General features: G+C 54.0%; 1 protein-coding gene across 2 annotated transcripts in view; it reads left to right on the forward strand.

Annotated features, from left to right (window-relative positions):
* The window catches only part of RPTOR (regulatory associated protein of MTOR complex 1), a 337,424-nt gene that overhangs the window by 300,617 nt on the left and 13,007 nt on the right, over positions 1 to 23,800 (forward strand). The window contains exons 21-28 of one of the 2 annotated variants that reach the window (XM_024760891.1): positions 616 to 734; positions 6,160 to 6,263; positions 6,875 to 7,058; positions 8,603 to 8,713; positions 14,396 to 14,501; positions 17,418 to 17,532; positions 19,131 to 19,255; positions 20,315 to 20,419. In XM_024760891.1, the coding sequence (XP_024616659.1) occupies positions 616 to 734; positions 6,160 to 6,263; positions 6,875 to 7,058; positions 8,603 to 8,713; positions 14,396 to 14,501; positions 17,418 to 17,532; positions 19,131 to 19,255; positions 20,315 to 20,419 (969 nt within the window). Of the gene's footprint in view, positions 1 to 615; positions 735 to 6,159; positions 6,264 to 6,874; positions 7,059 to 8,602; positions 8,717 to 14,395; positions 14,502 to 17,417; positions 17,533 to 19,130; positions 19,256 to 20,314; positions 20,420 to 23,800 lie in introns of both variants that reach the window. The other variant, XM_024760890.1, reaches the window with a different exon arrangement.

Below are 23,800 nucleotides of genomic sequence, written 5' to 3' on the forward strand. Positions count from 1 at the left end.
AAAAAAAAAAAAAAAAAAAAAAATGTTCCTTACCTTTCCTTCGGATCCGCGATTTACCCCATCTGTGTTTATGGCCCGTCTCATCTGCCTTGGCACCCAGGCACTCGGCAGGCCCTAATGTGGAGAGCACACTCGGGAGGTGCTGGATGCCTGGGGAGGTCCCGGGGAGCGTGGGCAGAAGACTCAGTGAGTCACCGAGACCAGAGCAGGCCATGAATGCAGAGGGAGGTGTGGACGGGGACTCAGCCAACGTTCTCCACTCGGGTGGGCCATGACAGCTCCTACAAATCTAGGTGTTAAATCCAGTGCTGGATAGTACTCTCCAGGCAGCCAAGGCCTGAAAGGAAGTCCTGCCCTTTTCTAACTTTTCCTTCTAGAAAGATCCAGCCACAGGAGGTGAAATTGTGTGATCAAGCCTGTTCACCATCTGGGATTTCTGAATCTCTGGGCCCCTTATCAGATAACAAAACCGGAGCTTCCTGTAACCCCAGCTCTTCTAAGTGTCCACCCCTGATGCATGGTTAGGTCTTCAGAAGAGGGAGCTACCCCAGAAGCTGCCCCAGCGTGCAGTGGCAGCTCCTTGTTGTTAAAACAGCTCCCATTTCTCTTTCCTAGGTGTTTCATTCAATAGTGTTTACACTCAAATTTGGAGAGTCTTGCTACATCTGGCTGCGGATCCCTATCCAGATGTTTCCGATTTGGCTATGAAAGTACTCAACAGCATTGCCTACAAGGTACGTGTGAAGGGCGTTCTTTGTGAAGCTCTCAGGACCCTGGTTTTCAGTTATGAATGTTCAAGCAGAGAACTCCAGTCATGTTCAGGTCTACGCATGGTTTAGGTTTAGAAACTTTGAACGAGCGTTTTGAATCCAGAGATTCACAATATAGGCTAAATTCCATGTGCATGTAGCTTCAGGTGGGGCATGTGTCACTGCTTCTGCACACCCACATCAGGGCAGCAGAAAATTAGGTAAGGACATCTGTGTGACCCGTAGTGATGTCCTCTCTTTCATTCCTGGCACCAGTAACGTACAACTTCTCTTATTCATGACTATTTCTGGCTAAAGGTACCTCTTCAAAGAACCAGCTTTTGGTTTCATTAGTACAATTGACCTCTGAACAACACAGGGGTTAGGGACACCAACCCTGACCCCCCGCAGTCAAAAATCGGCCTTTCCCATTCATGTCTCCACAACCCTGAATTCTGTAGTACTGCAGTGTGTGTTTATTGAAAAACATGTGTATAAGTGGACCCGTGCAGTTCAAACCCACGTTGTCTAAGAGTCAGCTGTGTTTCTCTGTTGTTTTTCATTCTGTGTTTTATTGATACCTGCTTTTATATATATTGCTTCATTTCTTCTGCTTACTCTCAGTTTAATTTGCTCTTCTGATTCTAGTTTCTTAAGATGGAAGCTTAGGTCATTGATTTTAGTCCTTTCTTCTTTAGGGACTGTAAACTCTCCCAGTTCTTTTTGTGAGCTCTGGGAATTATTTGGCCTTTCAGTGGTTCTTTCCCCACCCTCATGGGTTTTCACGCCACCCCCAAGCCGAAAGTATTCACAGATTTGAGGGGCCTCCCCTGCAGACCCTGGAAGCCCTCTCCTCTCTGCCCTGCAGATTCTAGCCACCTAGGCTTCCATGTCACTCCGATTGGTCCCCTCTGCTAGCTGCACTGCTGGGCTCTGTCTGGATACCCTTCCCCCACCACAGCCGGGTCTGCAGGAAACTGACTGCAGGCCAGGAGCTGGGCAGTGATTCCCCTTCTCTCAGCAGTACCCGGTGCCCAATGTCCGAAAACAGCTGTTTCTTTTTTTTTTTTTTTCTGTTTTCCAGCTGTTTATGGAAGTTGGACAGTTTACATGCAGTTAATCTTTCATGAATGGAACAATAATGAATGCCACAAAGAAGTCATTCGTTATAGCATTTTTAAAGATTTTCGTAACTTTTTGATTAAATGTTAGGCTTGCAGACAAGTTACAGGAAAAGTACAGGGAAATATTGTCACGTGTCACAGTTTACCTGGCGTGTCTCTATCCTCATCTGACCCTAATCACTAACGAGGGGTCGTCCTCAGGCTGCCACTTGCCTGAAGGCACGTGGCTTACTCATAGCTTCACTCCTGGTCTGTTATTTTTTCCAAACTGGTTATCAAGCCCTCCTATTTGCTGCTGCCTCACTGGGGTTGGCCTCCCACGTAGCCCAACCTCCTGCAGCAGCTGGCCTCCTGTTGGCACCATATTTGTGTGGTGTTCGATTCCCCCACCGACGTTATTCTTCACTGGTGAAGTTCTGTCTTTTCCTGGCTGATTGAATCATCTCATTGTCTGTGGCTGCTACTTCACCTCCTGGTAGCATCACAAGTAGTAATAACACAGCCTCATCGTGTACCCAGTCTTAAACTGTTGTAGCAGTCAACTTCCTCTTCCTCCTGAAAGAAGCAATGAGGATAATTCAGGAGCACATTCTGGGTTTAACCCCAGCCTCTGGTCACACGTGTGACTCTCTCTGGAAGCAGAGACTCCTAGGTACACAGCGTTCGCTGCACTTCCTGCCTGTGAGCACTGCCAGCCTCATGGCTAAAGTGCTGGGCATTACTGTTGGCCGACTCGGGACTCTCGGGTAGTTTATTCCACTCTGACCTCCCCTTGCGCCCAGTGAGCCCCTCGCCCACTTTCTTCATCATCCTACTGCGTGACTCGCCACAAAGGCACCTGAATGCTGTTCCATCCTCAGGGAGTGTGGAGTCTTCTCAATGTTTATAGAAAAGAGGCCAGTGAATTAAGTTAATTTTTTCATTCTATAATACAAAACTAAGAAATAGTCTAATCATCTGCTTTTTCAACTAAGAATAGGATTGATTCAAAAATTAAACTTTTCTAAAATATATGTTTGTTACAACATATTAGGGCCTGTGACCAAGGGAGGGAGGAAGTACAGTCTTGGGGAAAGAAACAGAGGAAAAGGAAGGAGGTCCTGGAGAAAGGCACAGCGGACTCGAGTGGGTGTCATCCTCCTCATCTATGAAAATGGAGCCTCCCTGCTCTGCCCAGTCCTGGCCTCACTGATGCGAGTTCCCCTCCTGCGAGGCCGAGGATTGAGGGCACCCAGGCCCCCAGGAGTGCGGCTCTCCCAAGTGCCAGCTAATTCATCACGGTCACCACCGTTGCTTTAAGTGAATTCTACCTGGGACTTAGAGGGACTTAGAGTCCAAAAGGAAAGTTTATATTATTTATCTAGGAAGTGTGGTTTACAGAAAAATTACTCTTTAGATAAATAGAGTCACGTGCTTTCATAGGTGTCCATTCTCAGTGCTCCAGCAACCAGGGGCTCTGCCTCATTCTTAGCCCAGAATTACCTGTAGACGATCCTTTGGGGAATCACCTCCTCCCACATGAATCCAGATCTTTGGTATGCAGTTAACAGGGACTTTTCTGAAATACTCCATCCCCCAAGAGAGAGCAGCCAAAAGCTTCCGTTGGTGTCCTAAACCCTGACTGTGTCGAGATCCAGTTGGGAAACTCGCTGTCCTCATCACCTCTGTAGGGTGTTTTCTCTGCACTGGATCACGCTTTCCTGCATCCCTGTGAGGCGACGTGTTCTAGTGGAAGATCTGCAGAGTAAGAAAGCGCTGGGAGCGGGAGACAGAGGGGGTGTCTTATTACGGCCCCAGGCTCCCGTTACAGCGACCACCCCCATTAACTGCATGGGGGCGGGGAGCACAGGTGGGGCTGTGTGAGTGTCCCTGCAAATCGTTTCTGTGTTTGCACTGGGCTAAGAGCGTACATCTGACCTAGAATCCTACTAACAAGGTGTTTGCCACTCTCTAAAAAGTTGGCTTGTAGCCCTAATTATGACCTCCCACTGCTGCCCTTCCTCTTCTGGACTCAACACTTGTTGGGAAGGGAACTCACGTCGGGCCTTCATCAAAGCGCGTCTGCTGGTCCAGTGACTCCAGTGCAGCGTCATGGAGGGAGAATGACAGGGTGTTGACACCGTGAGAACAATGGGCAAGTGTGCTCGCAGTGGATGGGGCTCGCGGTGAGGTCCTGGGGTCTCTCAGACCCACGCTCCATCCTCCTCCATATACAGCCCAAGCCTGACATCCAGCAAGCACACCGGTGTCTCTGTTACCCTTTCCTGGCGGTGTGCTCTCTGTGTGAAACGGCGACTGGAACCAGCACAGAAAGGGGCCTTCCTGGAGGACATCTCCCACAACCTGCTTGCTACGTGCTCCCGGAGCAGCCTCCATCCACACCAATCCCATGGACAGGCGGGTCTGCGTGGCCACCCCCCCACTCATGCTCACCACTGCAGTACCACTGCAGTGAATGTTTGTTGCACAAATAGGAAACGTTAGGCAAAGAAGCTTCATCTAAGCCTGAAACCCTAGGATCGATCACCAGTCATGGGGCCTCCCCAACCAGTGACATGCCCACCTCTCAGGATTTCCAGAACGGATGCAAAACTAGAGCTGGGTGCAGCAGCCGTCAGCGTGAACTGCATTAAAAAATCACGGCTGTCTTCTTTGCCCTCGAGGCTGAGACAGAACAAGCCAGGGCTGTGCCACCTCCACCCCCAGGGAAGAGCAGGGAAGCAGAGTTAGTCACCCCAGGCCCACGCGCTTCTTCCCTTTTGGAGCCTCCTTGGAGGGGAGCAGTCGGGGTGGGGGTCTCGGGGGAGATCAGCACAGTGGGCTCCAGCTCAGGCAGTGGCAGAGCCTCTGTGCTCAGGGAAACTTTGAAAGGTCATGGACTCAGCCGAAGTCTGCATTTCAACCCCAAAGTTTTCTGTCTCTCCTCTGTCTCTCTCTCCCACTGGTTTTCTAGAAATTTTGAGGAGACACATATTCGGTTTATAGTTTCTTAGCTTAAATTTCTTTTCTCCTTTTAGACCTCTTAAGGGATCATTTGGCTCTCAGGCTTTGTTGGGGTTGTGTGTGTGTGGAGGCCAAATAACTTAAATAGCAAAGCAAAACAAACACAAACAATACAACATTTATAATTCAAAAAATAAAAAAGTTTTTATAGGCTGGTTATGATTCAGTTCTTGCTGTTTGCATTTCAAAGTGAAGGATTATCTGGGAAACATTGGTATTATGTTGGTGGTTTTGTATTCTGTAATTTTCTACCTGTCAGCTGAATATAGGTATGGCCTTCCTAACTGCTGAGAGAATAAGCCAGAATTTGAGGGTCTTCTGTAAGTAGCCAGTCCAGGGTTCTCCTGGAGCATCACCCCATGAAGGTCGAGGCTCCGCCCATCTCGCTGGGTGACACCCAATCTTCGAGAACTGAGCCTGGCACCAGCCACACTTGGGCAAGTGGTGGCCAACAGCCGCCATTCCTGTTCTCTTCCTGCCAGAGTGGCGCCCCCTCCACAGCATCAGCCCCTTTCTGGTCCTTTCACCCTGGATGTCCAGATCCAGCAGGCCCATCCAGCTGTCCAGCACTCAGAACAGAGGTCCAGGAAAGAACTCGGCGTCAGTGGGTCCACCAGTAGCTAAGCAGTGACACCCCTGTTTGCTTATTGTCTCTTCCACCATTTTAAAAAATCACAACAAAGCTGCTTCCCTCCTGACTGCCAGCCCAGGCTGGCACAGACCCTCTGCTGGGTAAAATATCAAACCTGCACGTGATCATGGGAGGAAGTGCACAGACCTGGGTCTTGTCTCCATTCACAAAATGCTGCACCCAAGGTGCTGTTTTGAGCCTGTGCCAAAATATGACAACGAACAACCGAGGCCGAGCCTAGGCAGGCTCCTTCCCAAGTGCCAGCTCTGCCCAGGAAGCTGCTCCCTCCAGGGGAGCCCCTGCCATGAGAGGGAGCCTGGAGAGCCTTCTCCCCAACTTCCAGACCCCCCCCCACTCCTCATTAGTCCCAGTGCAGTTTTGTGACAGCGTTTCGGGGCGGGGGGCGTCCTTGGAGCCTCACTGAACCAGGTGAATACTTTCCAGAAAAGCAACAGAATATCATTTTATCTAGCGGGTGACATTTGCGGGGAAAATTTTAACTGGGACCTTCCATTCCTATGAGATTTCCTCAGCCAAAAGCCCTTTTCTGTGATTTTGAAGCCACTCAAAAGCAGCCACCAGCCTGTGCTTGTCTTGTAGCCTCAGGTTGTCACAGTGACCACCCACCTCACTTGTCCCTTTGTTCCTTCAGGCCACAGTGAACGCCCGGCCTCAGCGCATCCTCACCACCTCTTCCCTCACTCAGTCGGCACCCGCCAGCCCCACCAACAAGGGCATCCACATCCACCAGGCGGGGTGAGTGGTGGGCAGCTGCCTTCCGGGGTCTGGGGAGGTTCCCAGCACAGCCTCCCCCCGCCTCCCCCTCCCTCTCCAGCCTGCAGGCTCTCTCTCACACCCCGACATCTTCTCATCTGAGCCCCTCCTAGAATCCTTTCCTACCTTTATGTGCACAATTGTGACAGCAAAAGTTGACCTGAACCTGACTCCATTCAGAATTTTATCAGAGAGGGTCCGTGTCTTCCAGTGAGTGACCAGCAGGGTGGAACCCTCCACTTAATCAGTGTTCACAGAGCTGTGCACTGGATCTCAGGGGAGTAGACGTGCCCTGCACGCTCCTGGAGCCTACTCAAAGTCCTGACTGAGTTTGCCTCCGGCTGCATTGGTTTTCAGGGGAAGATGGTTCTTAGAACCTGCAGGCAGAAGCTAGAAGGGGTCATTAATTCAGCATCAGCAGCTCAGGTTTGGAAGTCACGTTGACAAGCCATGCAATTGAGGATGGTCCGAGCTGGTGACCCTGGGCCCGTTCGCAGGATCTGGGAGTGGGCAGTACCAGAGGAAGTTGCTTAGGGTTTGGTTTCAAAGAGTGGGTTCTGGGTAAAACAGTGTTTCTTTGTTCCCGACGACAGAGGCTCCCCGCCAACATCCAGTGCAAGCAGCTCCAGCCTGACCAACGACGTGGCCAAGCAGCCGGTCAGCCGAGACCTGCCTGCAGGCCGGCCGGGCACCACAGGCCCCGTGGCGGTGCAGTACACACCCCACTCCCACCAGTTCCCCCGGACACGGAAGATGTTCGACAAGGGCCCAGACCAGGTACGGATGTGGTTTTAAACTCTAATGGGCTTGGGTGCTGGGACGTTCACTCCTGAGAGGAGAGGCACCACCTCGGGCGACGGGGTGCATGTGGCCTCGGCCCGGGTGCAGAAAGCCGTGAGCCACCGATGGCCCTGGGCTCCTGCCCCCACGTCTGGGCAGATATTGCAGCGTGTCCCTCTTCCTCCTGCAGCCCCTTGTTCTGGGTTCACTCTTGGCAGCTTCCATGTAACAAGCAGCACATGGGCTGATTGGCTTTTTCCCTTCTCAGTCAATAGCATTTGTCTCCACTAAACGTGGCAGCTGCTCCACAGAAGCGCTTGTTCTGACAGGTTGTTTGCTTTTTCCATCAACATTCAATTACGCCCCGTAGGTGGGTGTGGTCTCAGCCGCTAAGTTAAATGAGGCCGTTCAGGAGAGGGAGGAATTGGTGTCCTTGTTTGTCAGGGTTGTGAGAACACATAACAGGGTGGACACAAAAGCTGGGGCCTCGTGTCTTGTCCAGACTGCTTGCTGCTGTCCCGGCCAAGCACAAACAGTATAGCGAGGGTGTTCTGAATGCGCCAAGGACACGTCTCAGCTCACCAGTGACCGGCAATTTTAACAGGAAGGTCACAGCAGCCTGTACCCTGACTTTGGAACTAGATGCAGGTGTTGGGGATGGACAGGTGTCCACACCTGCCACCGGCCCCGCCCACCCGGCTTTGGAGCTGCCTGCTCCCCTCGCCTCGATGGCTGAGGAACAAAAACGGCCACAACGCCAGGTGCCATGTTTAGCCTCCCGGCTGGACCCTACATGGGGCAGCCAGGCAGGAGCGGCTGGACCATGATCCGTGGGTCCTGGCCCAGCAGAGCCGCGAGGTGGCGGCAGGTGGCTGCGGTTCCCCTGTCAGGCGGGAGGTAAGACCTTATTGCTGACCCCATCTGTGGGATTTTCCACCCAGCATGTCTCCCTGGGTAGCGGGGGCTCCTCTGTGAGGCACTTCTCATGCCTGGCCACGTGCAGTGAGGCAAACCCCTGCCCTGCCATCCTGGCCCCCATTGGTTCTGCAGCGGGGAACAAACTGAACCATTGTCCCAGTGAGCAGAGCCACGTGTTTTGAGTTTTAATGCTTAGAAGTCCCAGTTGGCCCAAGCTCTACTGTGCTCTTATCCAGGAGCCAGAGGGTAGGCCAAGGTCCTATGTGTATGACTGGCCTGGTGGGAGCGGTGGCCCTGGGACCAAGCAACAAAGACCTCGTGGGGCTGCTGACTCAGCACCGATGGCAAGTGTCAGGGACTCTGCAGCCCAGGCCACCTCAGCCAGCCCTGGGGGATGCTCGGCCTCTGAGCGCAGACTCAGAGCCCTGTCCTGACAGTCGGGGTTCCTTGGGCACCAGGACGCAGAAGTGAGGGGACCACGGAGATATTGCCCTCAGAAGCCTGACCCTTGTGCCTTGGTCTCCAGGGATGGACTGTCTCGAGCTCACAAAGAAGTTCGGGGGTGACGTGACTAACTCTGTTTCTGTCTTCTCCTCCCCTCCTCCTTTCCAAATGCCCCGAAGACCACTGACGACCCGGATGATGCTGCCGGGCACAAAAGTTTCATTTCGGCCACAATGCAGACAGGGTTCTGCGACTGGAGCGCGCGGTACTTCGCCCAGCCTGTCATGAAGGTAGTGGTGTGTCAGCAGCTCTCAGGGTTTAAAGCCAGAATCCCCTGGCATGCACTGCCCGCATCTCCTCAGCAAACGCACACAGGACTCCTGAGCCCCGGCCTCAGACCTGGGTGTCTGAACCCCTCTGCTCTGAGCTCAAGGTCTGATCCCCACTGGTTTGCTCACTGTGACCCTCGGGGGCCACATGCTGTGACTCCTAGCAGCCCAGGTGCAGTTGCGCAGGCCCTGCCCTGAGCCGTGGCCCGGGGCAGGTGCCGGCTGCACAGGGCCCTGCTGTACTCACTGGCCTCCTGTCCCACCGAGGGTGGCTGTTGAGGGGACACCAGATTGCTGTCATGGTAGCTGGTATTAACAGGTAAAAAACAGTAAAAGAAACAGACCTCACTTACCTGCCTTTTCCGAGCTTGCCAGTATAAAATGTGCCATTTTGTCTTGATTAGCAAGGTCATCCAGGTGGTCCCCAGGCCTCACTTGGGCCACTTCTGGCTTTGGGGACTGTTGGACTAAGCTAGCTGACCGGGGTAATCTGGCTTATTCCGGGACACTGCCTTCCAGGTTTGATGACGTGACGTGTGTCCTCTTGCTACAGACTCAGGCCACACATTCAGGGTGCCAGGGTGAGACAGGGCAGTGCTGTCAGAGCTGAATCTTCGTGCCCGTCTTTCTGCAGGGAGTGCTGCAGGGGTTCATTTTAGACTTGCTGATCTAAAGCACGTTCTTACAAAACCACCTTCCTCTTCCCTCATAGATAATGGAAAATTGAAAAGTGCAGTTTATTCTCACTTGTATATCAAGCTACATATCCAAGTAATTTCCAGGAAGAGTATTTGGACTCTATTACAACTTTTCTCCGGCCTTCCTGTTTCCCTGTAGTGATACTGATTTTTGTCAGTTACAACACAGAATAATGGTTGTCAGTGCCTGAGGCAGGTGATAGGGTTCTAATTTATCAAGCCCCGTTGCTGAAAAGAAGCACTCTCTCAGTAGCGAAAACTAGGATCCACGGAAATGTCCAACAGGAGGGGAATGGTTAAAAAAGGATGAAGTATTTGATACGATATTATTGGAGCTATTAAAAAATAAAGCTTTGAAATTAGTAACATAAGAAAATGCTCATGATAAAATTTCTTTAAAAGGGAAAAAAAAGCAGGACGTAAACTGGCCACAGGATGGCCATACTTTCTACACTTAGCACGAAGTACCTTTATAATCAGGAAAAAAATATATTAAAGAAATGACCCCGGGACTTTCCTGGTGGCGCAGTGGTTAAGAATCTGCCTGCCAATGCAGGGGACAAGGGTTCGAGCCCTGGTCTGGGAAGATCCCACATGCTGCAGAGCAACTAAGCCTGCGCGCCACAACTGCTGAGCCTGCGTGCTACAACTACTGAAGCCCGTGCGCCTAGAGTCCGTGCTCCTCAACAAGAGAAGCCACCACCATGAGAAGCCCATGCACCGCAACGAAGAGTAGCCCCCACTCGCCGCAACTAGAGAAAGCCCACATGCAGAAACGAAGACCCAACACAGCCAAAAATAAATAAATAAATTTTTAAAAATAATAAAAAATAAAGAAATGACCCCAAGAGATCATTGAGGCCTGTTACAGTCAACCAAGTGTGTTGTCCACGCCAGGGTCGGCCTGCTCCTGCTGACCTGTCCGCCTGCAGACAGGACATCTCGGGCTCCTCTGGCTAAGGAAGGAGGGAGTAGGCAAACACCAGAATTTGTCCCAGGAGACAGTTCATCACTGGTGCTGTAGGTAGCGAGTTGTCCTTTAGATCTGTGGTACATACCATCTGCTTGAAAGTCAAGGGGGTTTAGTCTAATAGTAATGGAAGTTCAGTGTCGTTGATACAGTCTCCTGCTTAAGGCAAGTGTGGTCAAGTGACTTGGACTCTAGGTGGTTGGTCTGCCATCTCACTGAAACAGCAGTGACTGTAAGTCTCGGAAGCTACTTGGTGGGGTGCTGAGTGGCTGTCCTTGAAGTCTCCAGGGATGCCTGTTCTCAGTCATCTACCTGTGGGGAGAAGTGGCATAGGTAATCCAAAACATGTTTCTCTTAAACTTAGAAATGATCTTGACTTTTCCCTAAGGATTTGCTTTCCTTTCCTCAGCACCGAGTACTCAGACTCAGAGTGCAGGTGCCCTCCAGCAGTGCACGCCAGCTGACCGCGGGGGGAGGCTCCACAGGCGAGGGCTGTGGTTTGTGGGGACCTCTACTTACGTGTTCACGTGTTTCACTCAGATGCAGACCCACAGCCACCACTGGAAAAGGCGAAACAAAGCTGCAGGGGCAGAGAACAGAGGGCAGGGTGTTGGGCTGGGGCTGGGGGGAGGGCTTGACTACAGAGGGCACCTGGCAGTTTGAGGTGTGGGGGACTGTTCAACATGCTCACCGTGGTGGTGGTTACATGCTGTGCCCAAAAGGGTGAAATTTAATGCACGTGAACTGTATCTCGGTCACCCTGATGCTTCACAAGGAGTGTGGCCTGATGATGAAAATGCCCATAGTTGGGTATCAGTACCTGCAGTGAACTCTGATCTGCACTTCAGAGCTTTGTCCTTGGCAGTCAGTGGTCTTCACCCCTTAGATGTCATGCCCAGAGGTGGCGGGTTGAGCCGGGTCAGCCCGCAGCCAGTGCACACCCTCCCGGTACTGCTGACCCCCGTCATTGTTTGGGGAGGGTGTTTGTTATTAAACGAGGTGAGAGGCAAGCGCAGAGGTACTCTGTCCTGCCACAGAGCTCGGCTTTGTTTCTGGTGGGAGCCCAGGGAGCTCGGTGTCTGAGAATTTAGCATTGACATCATGAGCCCCCCCAGGGGTCATGCTGCAATCGTGATAGTCACGTGCCTGTCATGAATTTTATCCCGTGCACTTGAACCTCTTTAAATTCAGAGGCATTGAGGGTAAGACCCAGCCCTGTGATTCACAAATTCATCATATGAGAACCTGCTCCACGTGGAAATGCCCGCCCTCAGGCTTCTGCAGACCCTCTGGTCTTCCTTTGTTCCCAGGCCCAGCCTGCCCCAGTGACAGGCGAGGAGCGAGGGGGACACCCTCACCAGCTGTCAGCCGCCAGCTCCTCAGGAGGCTCCAGCACCGTAATTGGTTTCTGTTTGAGGAAAAGCCAGGAGGTGTTAGGAATTCGAGGAGTGTCGTGATCCTAATCATGTAACACTATTTCCCACACCCACGTCCCTCCAGCTCTGCTTAGAGGAAAGCGCAGCACAGTGTGGGTCTGGGCTTTTGTTTCGTCAGAAGCTTTTGTTCAGCCTGCAGAGCCATGGGGGAGGGGAGGAGCACATGAGCAGATGATTAAGAAAGGCTGAGTGGGAAATCGTCTGTCTGGTCCCTCCGTACATCCTTGTCCATCCCGGCCGGCCAACGCCGGCTGCTTCTCATGGCCTCTTCTGCTCTCTTGTCCTCTCCTCGTCTCACTCCACCCTCGCCTCCCACACTGTCCCACTGCTCTCCGCCCCTGCTTGTCCTAGTACTTCATGGCGATTATCCCCAAGACGATGCGTGCACTGGTTCCTGGGCTGCGGTTGAGTTCAGTTCTGCAAGTCCTCCTCTGAACTCAGCAGAGCCTGTATGCCCGTGGGACTGCTCCCGGGGGCGCCACGCTCTGCTGCTTAGGACTCAGGCCAGGGCAGTGACGCCTGGCTGTGCCGTGGATGTCAGCCTGTCTGTGTCCCCAAGGCACGTGTGGCCACACTCCCATGCGCAGCTGCCTCCCGTCCCCCTTCCTTCCTCCCACCTGCCCCCACCATGGGGAGTACAGTCCAGAACTTCATGCCTGCCTGTCCCACTCCCTTCCTGCTTGTCTAGACCCTTCCTCTAATTTATTCCCGCAGAAACGAGAGATCTATTCAGGTGCAGTCTCAGTCTTTTCATGTGGGGTTTTCTTATTATTGTTCTACGTTATTGGTTATTTGTTACTTGTTTTCAAATAATCTCTGGATTGTCATGAAACAAAACCAACTGGTAAAAACCCACCGTCTATCCCAAGTACCTTTGTGGGGTTATGTCTACAGCACTAACTGTGCTCTGGAAGCTCTGGGTGACTTTTCTTCGGTTGTCTCTGTGTCAGGATATCTTTGCTGTTTTGCTGGGTGTAGTTTTGTGATTTTTAAGAAAAAAAGGAGTGTAGCAGTGAAATGCTGGAACACAGAGGCCTCGGCACCTGTACACAGGGACAAGGTGAGGTTTGGGGTTGTTCATTTGTGATCAGAGATAACACAGAGCATTCTAGGAGAAGACACAAAAGTGCTCCATGACCATTTCATGTAATAACTGCCTCCTCTACCTGTGGGGAGAAGTGGCATAGGTAATCCAAAACATGTTTCTCTTAAACTTAGAAATGATCTTGACTTTTCCCTAACGTGAGCTGAACTCCTCTCCGTGTAGACGTCACCTCATTTCTCAGCCACACTTACACATGGGCACATGCACATGACCACGTTCACTGTCCTTCATCCTGATGCTTTCTCCAGGATGAATATGGGCTCCTTCTGCCTGTGTGGTGTTACCTGGCTGAGTACAAGGCTGGTTAACTCAGCTAAGTGGAAGAAGGGTTTTTCCTAGTTTACTTGATTCCTTTTGTATTTTGGGATTTTACAACTCTGAGTTTTCAAGCAGGGAACCAGAGTTAGCCAGATTGACTATGTGATTTAGGAAATACATCTTTTTTACATGACAAGTGATAGTTATGAATAAAGTAGACTTAAATCATAACTTATTATTTGCTAAGTGTGGCCCTCTCCTAGGCACACCCATCCGTAGCCCACATGCACACACGCCAGCCATGAAGCAAGAAGGGCCCTTATCCAGGAAAGGGGACTGTTCCACAGCATCCATATACTTCACGTGCAGATAAACTCCGTCTCTTGAAAGCTGATTAGGGAGGGCAGAAGTTCTCTGGCATAGGGTCGAAGCTCCTTCCTCAATCTCCACCTGTGCGGAATCCGATGCCAGCTTCACCCTCTGCTGCATTAGGTGGAGTGGGGCGGGCAGCAACTCCCAGAGAAGGTCCCACCCTCAGGCCCGGCCTGCCTCTCTCAGCTGTCACGGGGTAGCCATGCCCTGGCTGCTGTCCTCTGTCACTTCTCATGAGCTCGTTCATCTTTTAACCAGATGCCTCTGTTCCCTTTGGCATCAAAGAATAAAAGCAAAAGTCTCTGAGCACAGCCCATCTTCTTCCGATTTTGCATTTAAGGGCAAGGAGCAAATTTAGTGTCTGGCACAGCAGGGCCCTTTGTGTCCCCTCCTTCGGAGAACACCCAGCCCTTATCCCTGAATCTCCCCTCAAAATCTGTCTGCTTTGAAAGCAGCCCCCCTGCTGCCCTGTCAGAGTGCGACGACTTCTGGCTTCCACCATTGGGCCGTCGTGGGGGCAGGGGTTTCCTAAGTCTCCACTCCGCATCCCCGCGCCGGCCAGCCCTCCCCCCACCCGGTCCCAGGTCTCAGAGCCTCTAAGCCCAGCGGGCAGCAGTGAGTGGCACTCCCAGCATAGAGAGGGAAGCTGCTTCGGGGATCCAGTGACCAACCTCTGACTGTAATGCTCTGCTCTAGCCTGCAGTAGGGCACTGGACACTGGGCTGACCAGAGAACCCAGATTCTTTAGCACCTGCGGAGGACGAATCCTCTTATCTGGAAATAATTGTTTTTTTATTGTTGAAGATCCCAGAAGAGCATGACCTGGAGAGTCAGATCCGCAAGGAGCGGGAGTGGCGGTTTCTGCGAAACACCCGCGTCAGGAAGCAGGCGCAGCAGCTCATCCAGAAGGGTAAGCAGTGTCCCCAGGGGCCACCGCGGTTGTTGAGCAGGCGCCCACCCGCCCTTGTGCAGGGGAGAAGTGAGGCTGGCAGAGATGCTCGAGGGAGGGAGGAGTGCCAAGGTGGGGGCACCATCCGCCTGCCTGACAAAGCCTGGTCCCGGGAGACTCAGTGCCTTTGCCCTCAGGGAGACTTGGAAGCTCTCTGGGATCATCGTCCAGGGAAGCTTCTGTCTTGACTGGCAGCTTCTGGACAATTGTGTCTTCTGCCTTTTGTCGTTTCCAGAGAGGAAGGAGCAAGCCCTCCGCAGGCCCTGGGGTCCACGGCAGAGTGGGCCTGTGTCCTCCCCATGGGGACAGAAGACAAACACCAGGCCCTGGCTGTGTTTACCTGGACCCCACCAGGCCCCCAAATAATCGCTCTCTATCACCCAAAGCTGTGTATCAGTCACATTTTGACCAAACCTTTTACTAAATTTGCCAACAGATGCCCAAACCGCCCACTTTGCATGCCCCCCAGCCCCACCCCCCGGTGAAGTGGCAGTGAGCAGCGTGGACAAGTGCTGCCACAGGGAGGGCTGCTGGGCCGCGGGTCCCCCTCATCTTGGCTGCAGCAGCCCCCCAGGCACTGAAGCAGAGTGGGAGGGGGCAGCTGAGGGCCTCCACCCTGTGATCAGAACAGGGACAGAGTACTGGGGCCCTCACCATCCCCCAGAGACGAGCCTCTCTCCTCTCCCTCTCCCAGCAGTACAGCCCCCGCTGGCCCGGGAACCAACCCAGTCCCATAGCTGTGAGTGCACAGGGCATGGGCTGGTCTTTCGGCTCTGCCTGAGCCCTCATTGCTGGGCCAGCTTCGGGCGGTGGACTGACCCTGCCCAGGTACCGCACAGAGCAGATAAGCAGGTTCTTAACGCTTCTGTTGAATTATTGTCGTGACCCTGCCTCCCTGTCCTGTCAAATTCTCTTGATTATTACCGGTTACTTTTTAAAGTTGAGGGTGAGAACCCATGAGACCGTCCCTGCCTGCAGGCAGCCTGGAGTCGGGGTCTCGTCCCTGGCCCGCCTGCCCAGGCCCATCGCACTCCTTGGCCCACTGAGCACTTCCAGAAGCAGCGCTGTTTCGGAAGCACTTCGGCATGTGTTCACAGTGCTCTCCGTGAGATGCTCGGGTCACGTTTCATTAATGTGCGGTCACTTCTGCTAAAACCAATCTTGGTTGTTTGTAACTCGCCTCTATGAAAGCACTGTCGCAGCTGGATGTAAAGCCTCTGGGGATGTGGAATTCAGAGTCTGCAGCTTTCTCCAGGAGAGAGCGAGCCGCCCAGCATGATAGAAGCTCTCCGCGTGATGGGGTCAAGGGCCTATTTTCTTGGAAGTTGGTGGTTCTTTAGAACCCCAGGCCTATGGACGGGGACAGCAGAACAAATTGGTTTCCCTGTACCCACGGGCGCAACCTGGGAGCCAGTCTGCTGCGTGCAGTCGGACATCTGAACGGGGTGAAATTAGAGCCAGCCACTCGAGAAACAACTAGGCTTTCCAGACAAAAAAGAAAAAAAGTATCTCTGTAAATTAGGGTCAGGGGTTCTCTTTTGCAGTCTTTGTGGAAAAAAATAGGTCTGCTTGTCAGACACACACCGAGAGGAACTGCTGAGCCGCTGAAAACCTTAGCAAGTGAGCTTGCTGACGGGAGCATCACTGCCGGTGGACGTGGGCAGGGAGGACAGGGCCGCTAGTGAGTCCACAGCCTCCTCTGCTGCCTGCCGCACTCAGAGCCTGGACTCCTCATGAAGTTGTAGTTTTATCTGAGGCCAGCGGTGTGCTGGGAAGGCTGTGAATGGTAGAAGTACGGGAATCACACCTGCGGGCTGAGCAAAGTCACCGGACAAGTCAGCGAGGCCCCAGAATACGAGCTGGGAAAGTTAATGCTGCCTTTTCTATCCATGACACCTCTGGCCACCCCCCATGACACCATGACTTTGCCATCATACATGGATCTCTGCATGTCTGCAGAACACCTGCAGTGACTCAGGACCTGGGTATCCCCTCATCTTTCCTGGGTCAAATCACGCCTCTGTCCTGGGGAACCCATGGCTGTGGGGGAAGGCACCTCTGGGCAACAGTTAAACCCTCTGGGACCTGTTTGCCTGTTAGTTTAACCCTGTCTTGATTGTTGAGTGGTTTTCTGTGTTAGTTGTTTTAGCAAAGGGAGGCGGAAAAGGACTGAAATTGTGGGTGACAGTAGCTCACCCGGCCGGCGCCAGGTTCACAAAGTGTGAGCAGCTCCTCTGTGTCACCCAAGACTTGCGTCCAGCCACTGAGGAGGGGGTGACTCCGGGGCCTGAGTGCCATGAGGGCTGCTCACCCTCTACGACGTGCAGGGAAGAGGGGCCACCACGCCTGGCTCCTCTGCATAAGCCTGTGTCATTCTCCAGAAATGTGTGTGAACCTGTCAGATGCTCTTAGCAGTTTTATCCTCTTTTCGTTGTTCTTCTAAAGCTCCTTCAGGGCCACGAGGGTTTTTTCCCAAGTGGCTGTATTGGGGCCTGTTGAACAAATCCCCGTTCACATCCTTGGCTGGATTGCAGACAGCGATGGCCAAACCGAGGCTTCAGCCTTGGGTCTCAGTTACGAATCTCAGCCTTACTGAGCTTTATTCCAAAATCTTTGGTGCTCTTTTCCTAAAACCTTAACCAGTGTGCACTGATCTGAGTATTGCTGACGGGTTGTCGCAATTATATATCAAATGCTAGCCATGTACAAGCAGAGGCAGGGCCCTGCTGTCAGGAACCCACCCGTGCGCTGTAACCCCTGCTTTCCTCTGGGCCCCTCCAGGTCCCCAAACATTAGGGACTGGTGTCGGCCTTGGTAAAATACATCATTGACATTTGCTGCAAATTGAGACCCATAGTCGTGTGTTTCCCTTGGCAGGTATCACAAGGCTGGACGACCAGATATTTCTGAACAGGAACCCTGGTGTCCCCTCTGTGGTCAAGTTTCACCCCTTTACGCCGTGTGTGGCCGTCGCTGACAAAGACAGCATCTGGTACGTGGGGCACTTGCAGAGCTGGCCTTTCAGCTGGAGAACAGGTAGCCCCTGGGGGGTGTGGGCAGGATGCCCCTGCACCCTCCTGGTGTGGAAGCTCCTCAGCCCGGGCCTTTGGGCTGTTTCAGGGTGGGGGTGGGGGCTGGAAAACTTGCAGAGAGACGTCCCTCCTCCTGGTGTTGCCCGCGCCCTCCCAGGGTTGCACTTGGCCACGTTACCACGGGTGTTGCAGAGGCCTGAGCACGGTTATGTGTGGGCCGGGACGGGAGCTTCTGGTACGAAGATGGGGCCATTCCTGTGCAGTGAACAGACACCGGTGCACAGGGGCTCATCAGGATCCCACAGTGACAGGACATGTGAGGAACCCGCTTGTGTGCAAGGGCAGCAAGTGTGTGAAGGGAAAGTGTCAGTAATAAGACACCATGTTAATTCATAGTGACCATTGCCCTTATGTCACTGAGAAAGCGCTCACTTGATGGGAGAGAACCATGGACGCAATTCTTTTTATAGCTGATAAAATGGATATAATTCTTTTTTTTTTTTTTTTTTTTTTTTGGCTGTGTTGGGTCTTCATTGCTGCACACGGGCTTTCTCTAGTTGCGGCGAGCGGGGGCTACTCTTCGTTGTGGTGCGCGGGCTGCTTCTCATTGCAGTGGCTTCCTTCATTGTGGAACACGGGCTCTAGGCACGCGGGCTTCAGTAGTTGCGGCACATGGGCTCAGTAGTTGTGGCTCACAGGCTCTGAGCACAGGCTCAGTAGTTGTGGCACACGAGCTTAGTTGCTCCACGGCATGTGGGATCTTCCCGGGCCAGAGATCAAATCCGTGTCCCTGCATTGGCAGGCGGATTCTCAACCACTGCGCCACTGGGGAAGCCCAAAATGGATAGAATTCTTACCCGTTTCTTTCTCTCCTTTTTTTATACATAACATAAAATTTACTGTCTTCTCCGTTTTTAAGGCTGCAGCTCAGTGGCATTAAGCACATTCACCTTGTTGTGCAGCCATCACCACTGTCGGTCTCCAGGCCATCGCCCTAAACTGAAACTCTGTCCCCATGAAACACTGACTCCCCCTCCCCACTTCCCAGGCCCAGCACCCCACACTCTACTTCCTGTCTCTATGAATTTGTCTATTCCAGGAACCTCATATAAGTGGAATCATCTAGTATTTGTCCTTTTTTTGACTGGATTATTTCACTTAACAAAGCAGGTGTCAGAACTTCCTTCCCTTTTAAGACAGAATAATAGTCCATGTGTATGGACCACATTTTGTTACATCCTTCCTCCATTGATGAGCATTTGGGTTGCTTTTATCTGAGGCCAGCGGTGTGCCAGTGTATACCCAGAGGTGGAATCCTGGCCAAACGGTAGTTCTGTGTTTAGTTATCTTGAAGAACCACTCTTGTTTCGCATGGCAGCTACACCATTTTATGTTCCCACCAGCAGGGCACAGCGTTCCAGTTTCTCCACATCCCTGACAACATTTGTCCCTTTCCGTGTTTTTGCTGGTGGCCGACCTGGTGGGTGTAAGGTGGTATTTCCTTGTGGCTTTTGTATTTCCCTGATCACTAGCCTTATTCCTCTCTTATTCCCTGAAGTTTTTGGGACTGGGAGAAAGGGGAGAAGCTGGATTATTTCCACAACGGAAACCCTCGGTACACGAGGGTCACGGCCATGGAGTATCTGAATGGCCAGGACTGCTCACTCCTGCTCACAGCCACAGGTGAGTGGGGTTTGTGTGGTGGGGACCTAAACCCCAATGCAGAGGTGGTGGGGGACAGATGCAAGACCCCAGCATGAATTGGCACAAAGCTTCCTGTGACCTCGATTGTTTCTTCTGGCAAAGGGGACTAACCGCTCCCAGGTGGAGGCCTCCATCATTAAAGGCACACCCATGGGGAGAGGTCCTGCTGGCAGCCCTCCCCAGGAAAATAAAGTCCAGCCCCGGCCCAAAGCCAGCCCCCTGGCAGACATCAGGCAGGGAGGGGGAGGACGAAAACCCAGAGTGGTGCGGGCAGCCAGTAGGGTCAGTTGGGGGTTTGAGGACAGATCACACTGAGCCTCTCTGAGCGCCAAAGAGGAGGCAAAGAGGGTGATTCCCCGGGCGCAGAGACACAGCAGAGGAACCCAGGGCCCTTCAGGAGTCGGATCCCAGTGGAGGTGCAGCACGAGACTTCACTGCTCAGCAGAGGTCAGGCAAGTGTTTCCCAGCGTGTCCCCAGATGACCTCATCCTCCCTCTGCAGCTTGAGGCAAGGTCATCCTTGAGGGCCTCGTGTGAAGGGCTAGTGAGGCCAGAGAGCAGGGTCCTGGGGGCAAGCAACACCAGGAGGAAGGAAGGAAGGACAGACGGACAGACAGCCAGGTTGTAGACCCACACACTCAGGCCCACCTGGCTGCCCATCTGCCGGAGAACACTGGGGCCTCTGCCCCGTTCTGAGCCTGGAGAGGCAGGAGGAACAACCCGCCCATTTCCTGAGTCTCGTGTGAGGGGAGGTGGGGAGAGAGAGGCCCTGAGCACCGTCCCCTTGAGACTGCCTCTTCTTGGCAGGTGATCCCCTCGGGGGGGATCGGGAATGCTGAGGCGGAGGCACAGCCCTGAAGCCCAAGGTCAGGCCAGAACAGGCCTCACTGTGCCTCTGATAAGCTCCTCGCCAGACGAGAGACCCATCTGTCCCTCGGGCTGGGCAGCCTTTGTCCTCCTGTGCCTCCGGGGGAGGGCCCTCCTCCCCTTCCCAGAGCAACCAGGCCTGCATTTGAATATCCTCTCTTGTCTCCCCAAGATGACGGTGCCATCAGAGTCTGGAAGAACTTTGCTGATTTGGAAAAGAATCCAGAAATGGTGACGGCCTGGCAGGGGCTCTCCGACATGCTGCCCACCACCCGAGGTGGGTGCTCCCCGGGGTCCTGCAGGCGCTCAGTCCACTAAGACTCCCCAAGTAACGACCCAGCCAGCCTCCTCCTTGGGAGACTCTGCTCACGGGTGGAAGTCCTGCCGAGCTCTGACCAGCCCACAGCCCCCGTCCTTGGCTGGAAGCTCATGTTGCTTGTGAGAGCGTGGCCGCGGCAGGGCCTGGGGCTGCATTCTGTCCCCCTCGTGCCCAAGTTAATCGCCTCTCGGTGATGAGCACACAGCAGGCGCCCCAGTTGTGTCTGGTCCTGCGGGGGAGGCCAGTGCGCTGCCTGCCTGCCCTGGGCTGACAGAGGCACGGCTGCAGCACCCACCGGCCACTGCTGTGCATGCTGCCTGTCGGTGTGCATGGCTGCCCCACGCCCAGGGTGAGAGACACCAGCACCGCCTTCCGGTCTCTGGGTCCAGGCCCATTGTCAGGAGGTCTGCACCTCTCAGCCCCGCGCTCGCTGTTCACACAGCATTAATGCGGCCGTGGGTCTGGATTTCCAGAGACACCCTCAGCCGGAGCCACCCTCCAATGTGGTCGCAAAGCTGCTGCCAGATGGAGGCCGGAGCGGCTTGCTGTCGGCCCCTCTGCTGGCCTGGGGTCTTTGCATGTCCTCGCGTGGCCGATCAGGTGCCTACATGGCTGCTTCTCTCCCCTCCGTCAGAGCACTTGTCCTAGGGAGACGCCGACCCTTGGGGGCACAGCTGGCTCCACGGCAGACACTTCCTTATGTGTTAATTTTTAAAATAGCCATGTTCTTACATTTTCTTCAGGAACAAAATGGTCATGCATACCCACCTCCACAGGACCCAACACAGCCGTTTTCTTGTTGCCTAGGCCCCTCTGGGCCCGGTCCTGGGCTAACATGGATGACAGCTGCCGTCACAGGTCCCTCTGTCTCTCTCTTGCTTTTTCCAACATTGGAGCAAAAGCCTGATCCCTGCCCTGCAGCGCCCCCGCCTCCCACCCGCTCAGCCCCCAGCCCCACCTCAGGCCCGCCTCAGTGCTGCTGGCTGCGGCAGAGCAGGTGGCTGACGGCCTCCCCGTGGCTCTCAGGTGCTCACGCTCACAGGTTTGTTTCACTGCGGGACACGCTGGATGAGTTGAATCGTGGTTTTCAGTCCTTAGCTTCCTGCTGCCGTCCAGCAGGACGGGACACACCCCAGGCTCCCGCCGTTCTGCAGACCCCTGTGCGGGGAAGGTAGGGGCTGGTCGAGAGCAGGGTCAGCCTCCCGGCAGGGCCAGAGGATAAGAAAGTGGGGAGCCCACTGGCAGCCCAGTGGATACACTGTTGTCTAGTTTATTCCTCTTGCAGCGGCCTACCTACCTGCCGCCCCCAAATACCTGCCACCGCCAAGTGATGTGTCTGTGGTTTTTTACCCGCAATGCCACTTGCCTTTGCTCTAGTGAAGGTGAGAGCAAGGGTGGGCAGCATGCAGTTTGGGAGCGGGGCAGAGAGTCTAGCTGGGAGGAAAGGAGGCTGAGGTGACAGCAGTACAGTCTCAAGGCTCCCCTGCACTTGTCTCCCCCAGATGTCACCTGTGTGTGGAGAGCTGCTCCTGGCCCAGGTGTGCACTGCAGCCCTAACTTGAGAGTGGTTCCACTGCTGTAGACATGTTTGCTACAGACTCCTTGCTGCTGGACCCTCTCCCTTTCCTGGGTTTCAGAAAGCCCCCCAGGAGAGGCATTGTTGCTGAGGGGTCAGGAAGCTGGTGGGGGTCTTACCTCCAGGTCCTTATCAGCAGGTGGGGTGAGGGGGGCTTTGGGCAGGCACGCAGCACTCCTTGGCGGCTAAGCCAGAGTTCATTTGGTCTGTCCCCTGCCTTTTGACCAGGCAGCTGTGGGCTTAGCAAAAAGGAAGACATTATTTCCTTGTTCTTTCAGGGGGATGGAAGGTGGAAGGGGTGGTGAGCCTGGGAGGCTGACTGCTCTAAAGGATCAAGACAGGAAGGGCTTGTGTGCTTCAGGGCCCAGAAGGGGCACACTGAGAACCGGGGAGCCTCTCCGAGCCCCACATCCTTCAGTCTCCACAGCTTCCCTCTGCAGCACGGGGATCGCAGCCCCAGCAGGGCTGGAGAGACCCCCGATTGTAATTTCTGTTTCAGGAGCTCAAGCTCAGTAACCGAGGGGCAGGTCTGGTGGAATTCTGACCCCTGTGCCAACTTCTCATTGCCTTCTGCCCATCAGCACCTTGTTTCTTTTTCTTCACCCGCCTTGGCCTCTGACTTGACAGTTACAGAGCTGTGGGCTGGGACCCTGTGGGGAGAGCTAGCAGCTTCCACAGCAGTTGCTTGTCAGCGTCTGGGGAGACCCCCACAGCTTCAGAGTTCTCGCTGTGTTCCCCCGGGACCTTGTCAGGCAGAAGCAGCAGCCCCCGCTCCCTGCTCCAGCTTACCGCCCCCCCAGGCACGTGAAGCTCCCTGTGCTCCGCAGTGAGGTCCTCTGCCTGGTCTCGGGTCCCAGGCAGCCACGAGCTGTGGGGGGGGAAGAGGCGCCCTTGGGGGGGCTGCGGTCATCAGCTCCTCCACGCGCCTGTGACGGGGGATCCTGCACAGCTGTGCACCCCATGAGGCCTGGCCCACCGTGTCCTTCAGCTACAGAGGGCGTAGGGGGTCTCATTTGTGAATGCTACTGTGTAGGGCATGTGGGAGGGGGGACTTGGCACTCCCTGGACAGTTAGAAAAGTCTGCCTGTGAGGTTCTCCTGCGCGCTCTCCAGCTCAGAATCTGCTCGCCAAGTCGCTGTCGTGGCAGCTTGTTAGCAAAGATTTGATTCCGTGGTTTGTGACTAAAGAGACTGTTTCTTGCAGGAGCCCTACCCCTGCTTTTCGGAAGTCATGTGAAATGTGCAGGGTCTCCGCATCGTCTTAGCACGCCCCGGCTCCCGTGTGTACATGTGCACACAGGCATGGGCATGCATGCATGCATGTGCAGTTAGCCTGGGGACACTCCCCTCATGGGGTACCCCGCTGTCAGGAGAACTGAAGTCAGTCTGGGTTCACGGCCACCCCCGGAACTGAGCGAGCCGTGCTCTGAAATAGAACCGATGGTGGGACCGCCCATCCTTGGGCCACGGCGCCCACAGACACCCAGATGGAAGCACACTTCCCACCCCCCAGAGGCCTCCTCACTGACCGCTGGGCCCCATGAATGAAGAGCTGTCCTCACTCTAAGGACCTAAACGGAACTGTCTGCCTCCTCTGGGCGTGGCCAGTGGGTCAGCTCCTGCTGGTTGGGCTGCACTAACTGAGTGCACATCCGGCCACTAACCTCCACTCACTGGAAGTGCCCACACCGTGTCAGGTCATGTTTCCCCCAAGTCATAGTACTTCCAATTTCCTGTCTAGAAAGAGAGTCTTTTTAGCCAAAA

Source organism: Neophocaena asiaeorientalis, unplaced genomic scaffold (assembly GCF_003031525.2).
Source record: "Neophocaena asiaeorientalis asiaeorientalis breed wild unplaced genomic scaffold, Neophocaena_asiaeorientalis_V1.1 scaffold30, whole genome shotgun sequence".
Taxonomy (NCBI): Eukaryota; Metazoa; Chordata; class Mammalia; order Artiodactyla; family Phocoenidae; genus Neophocaena; species Neophocaena asiaeorientalis.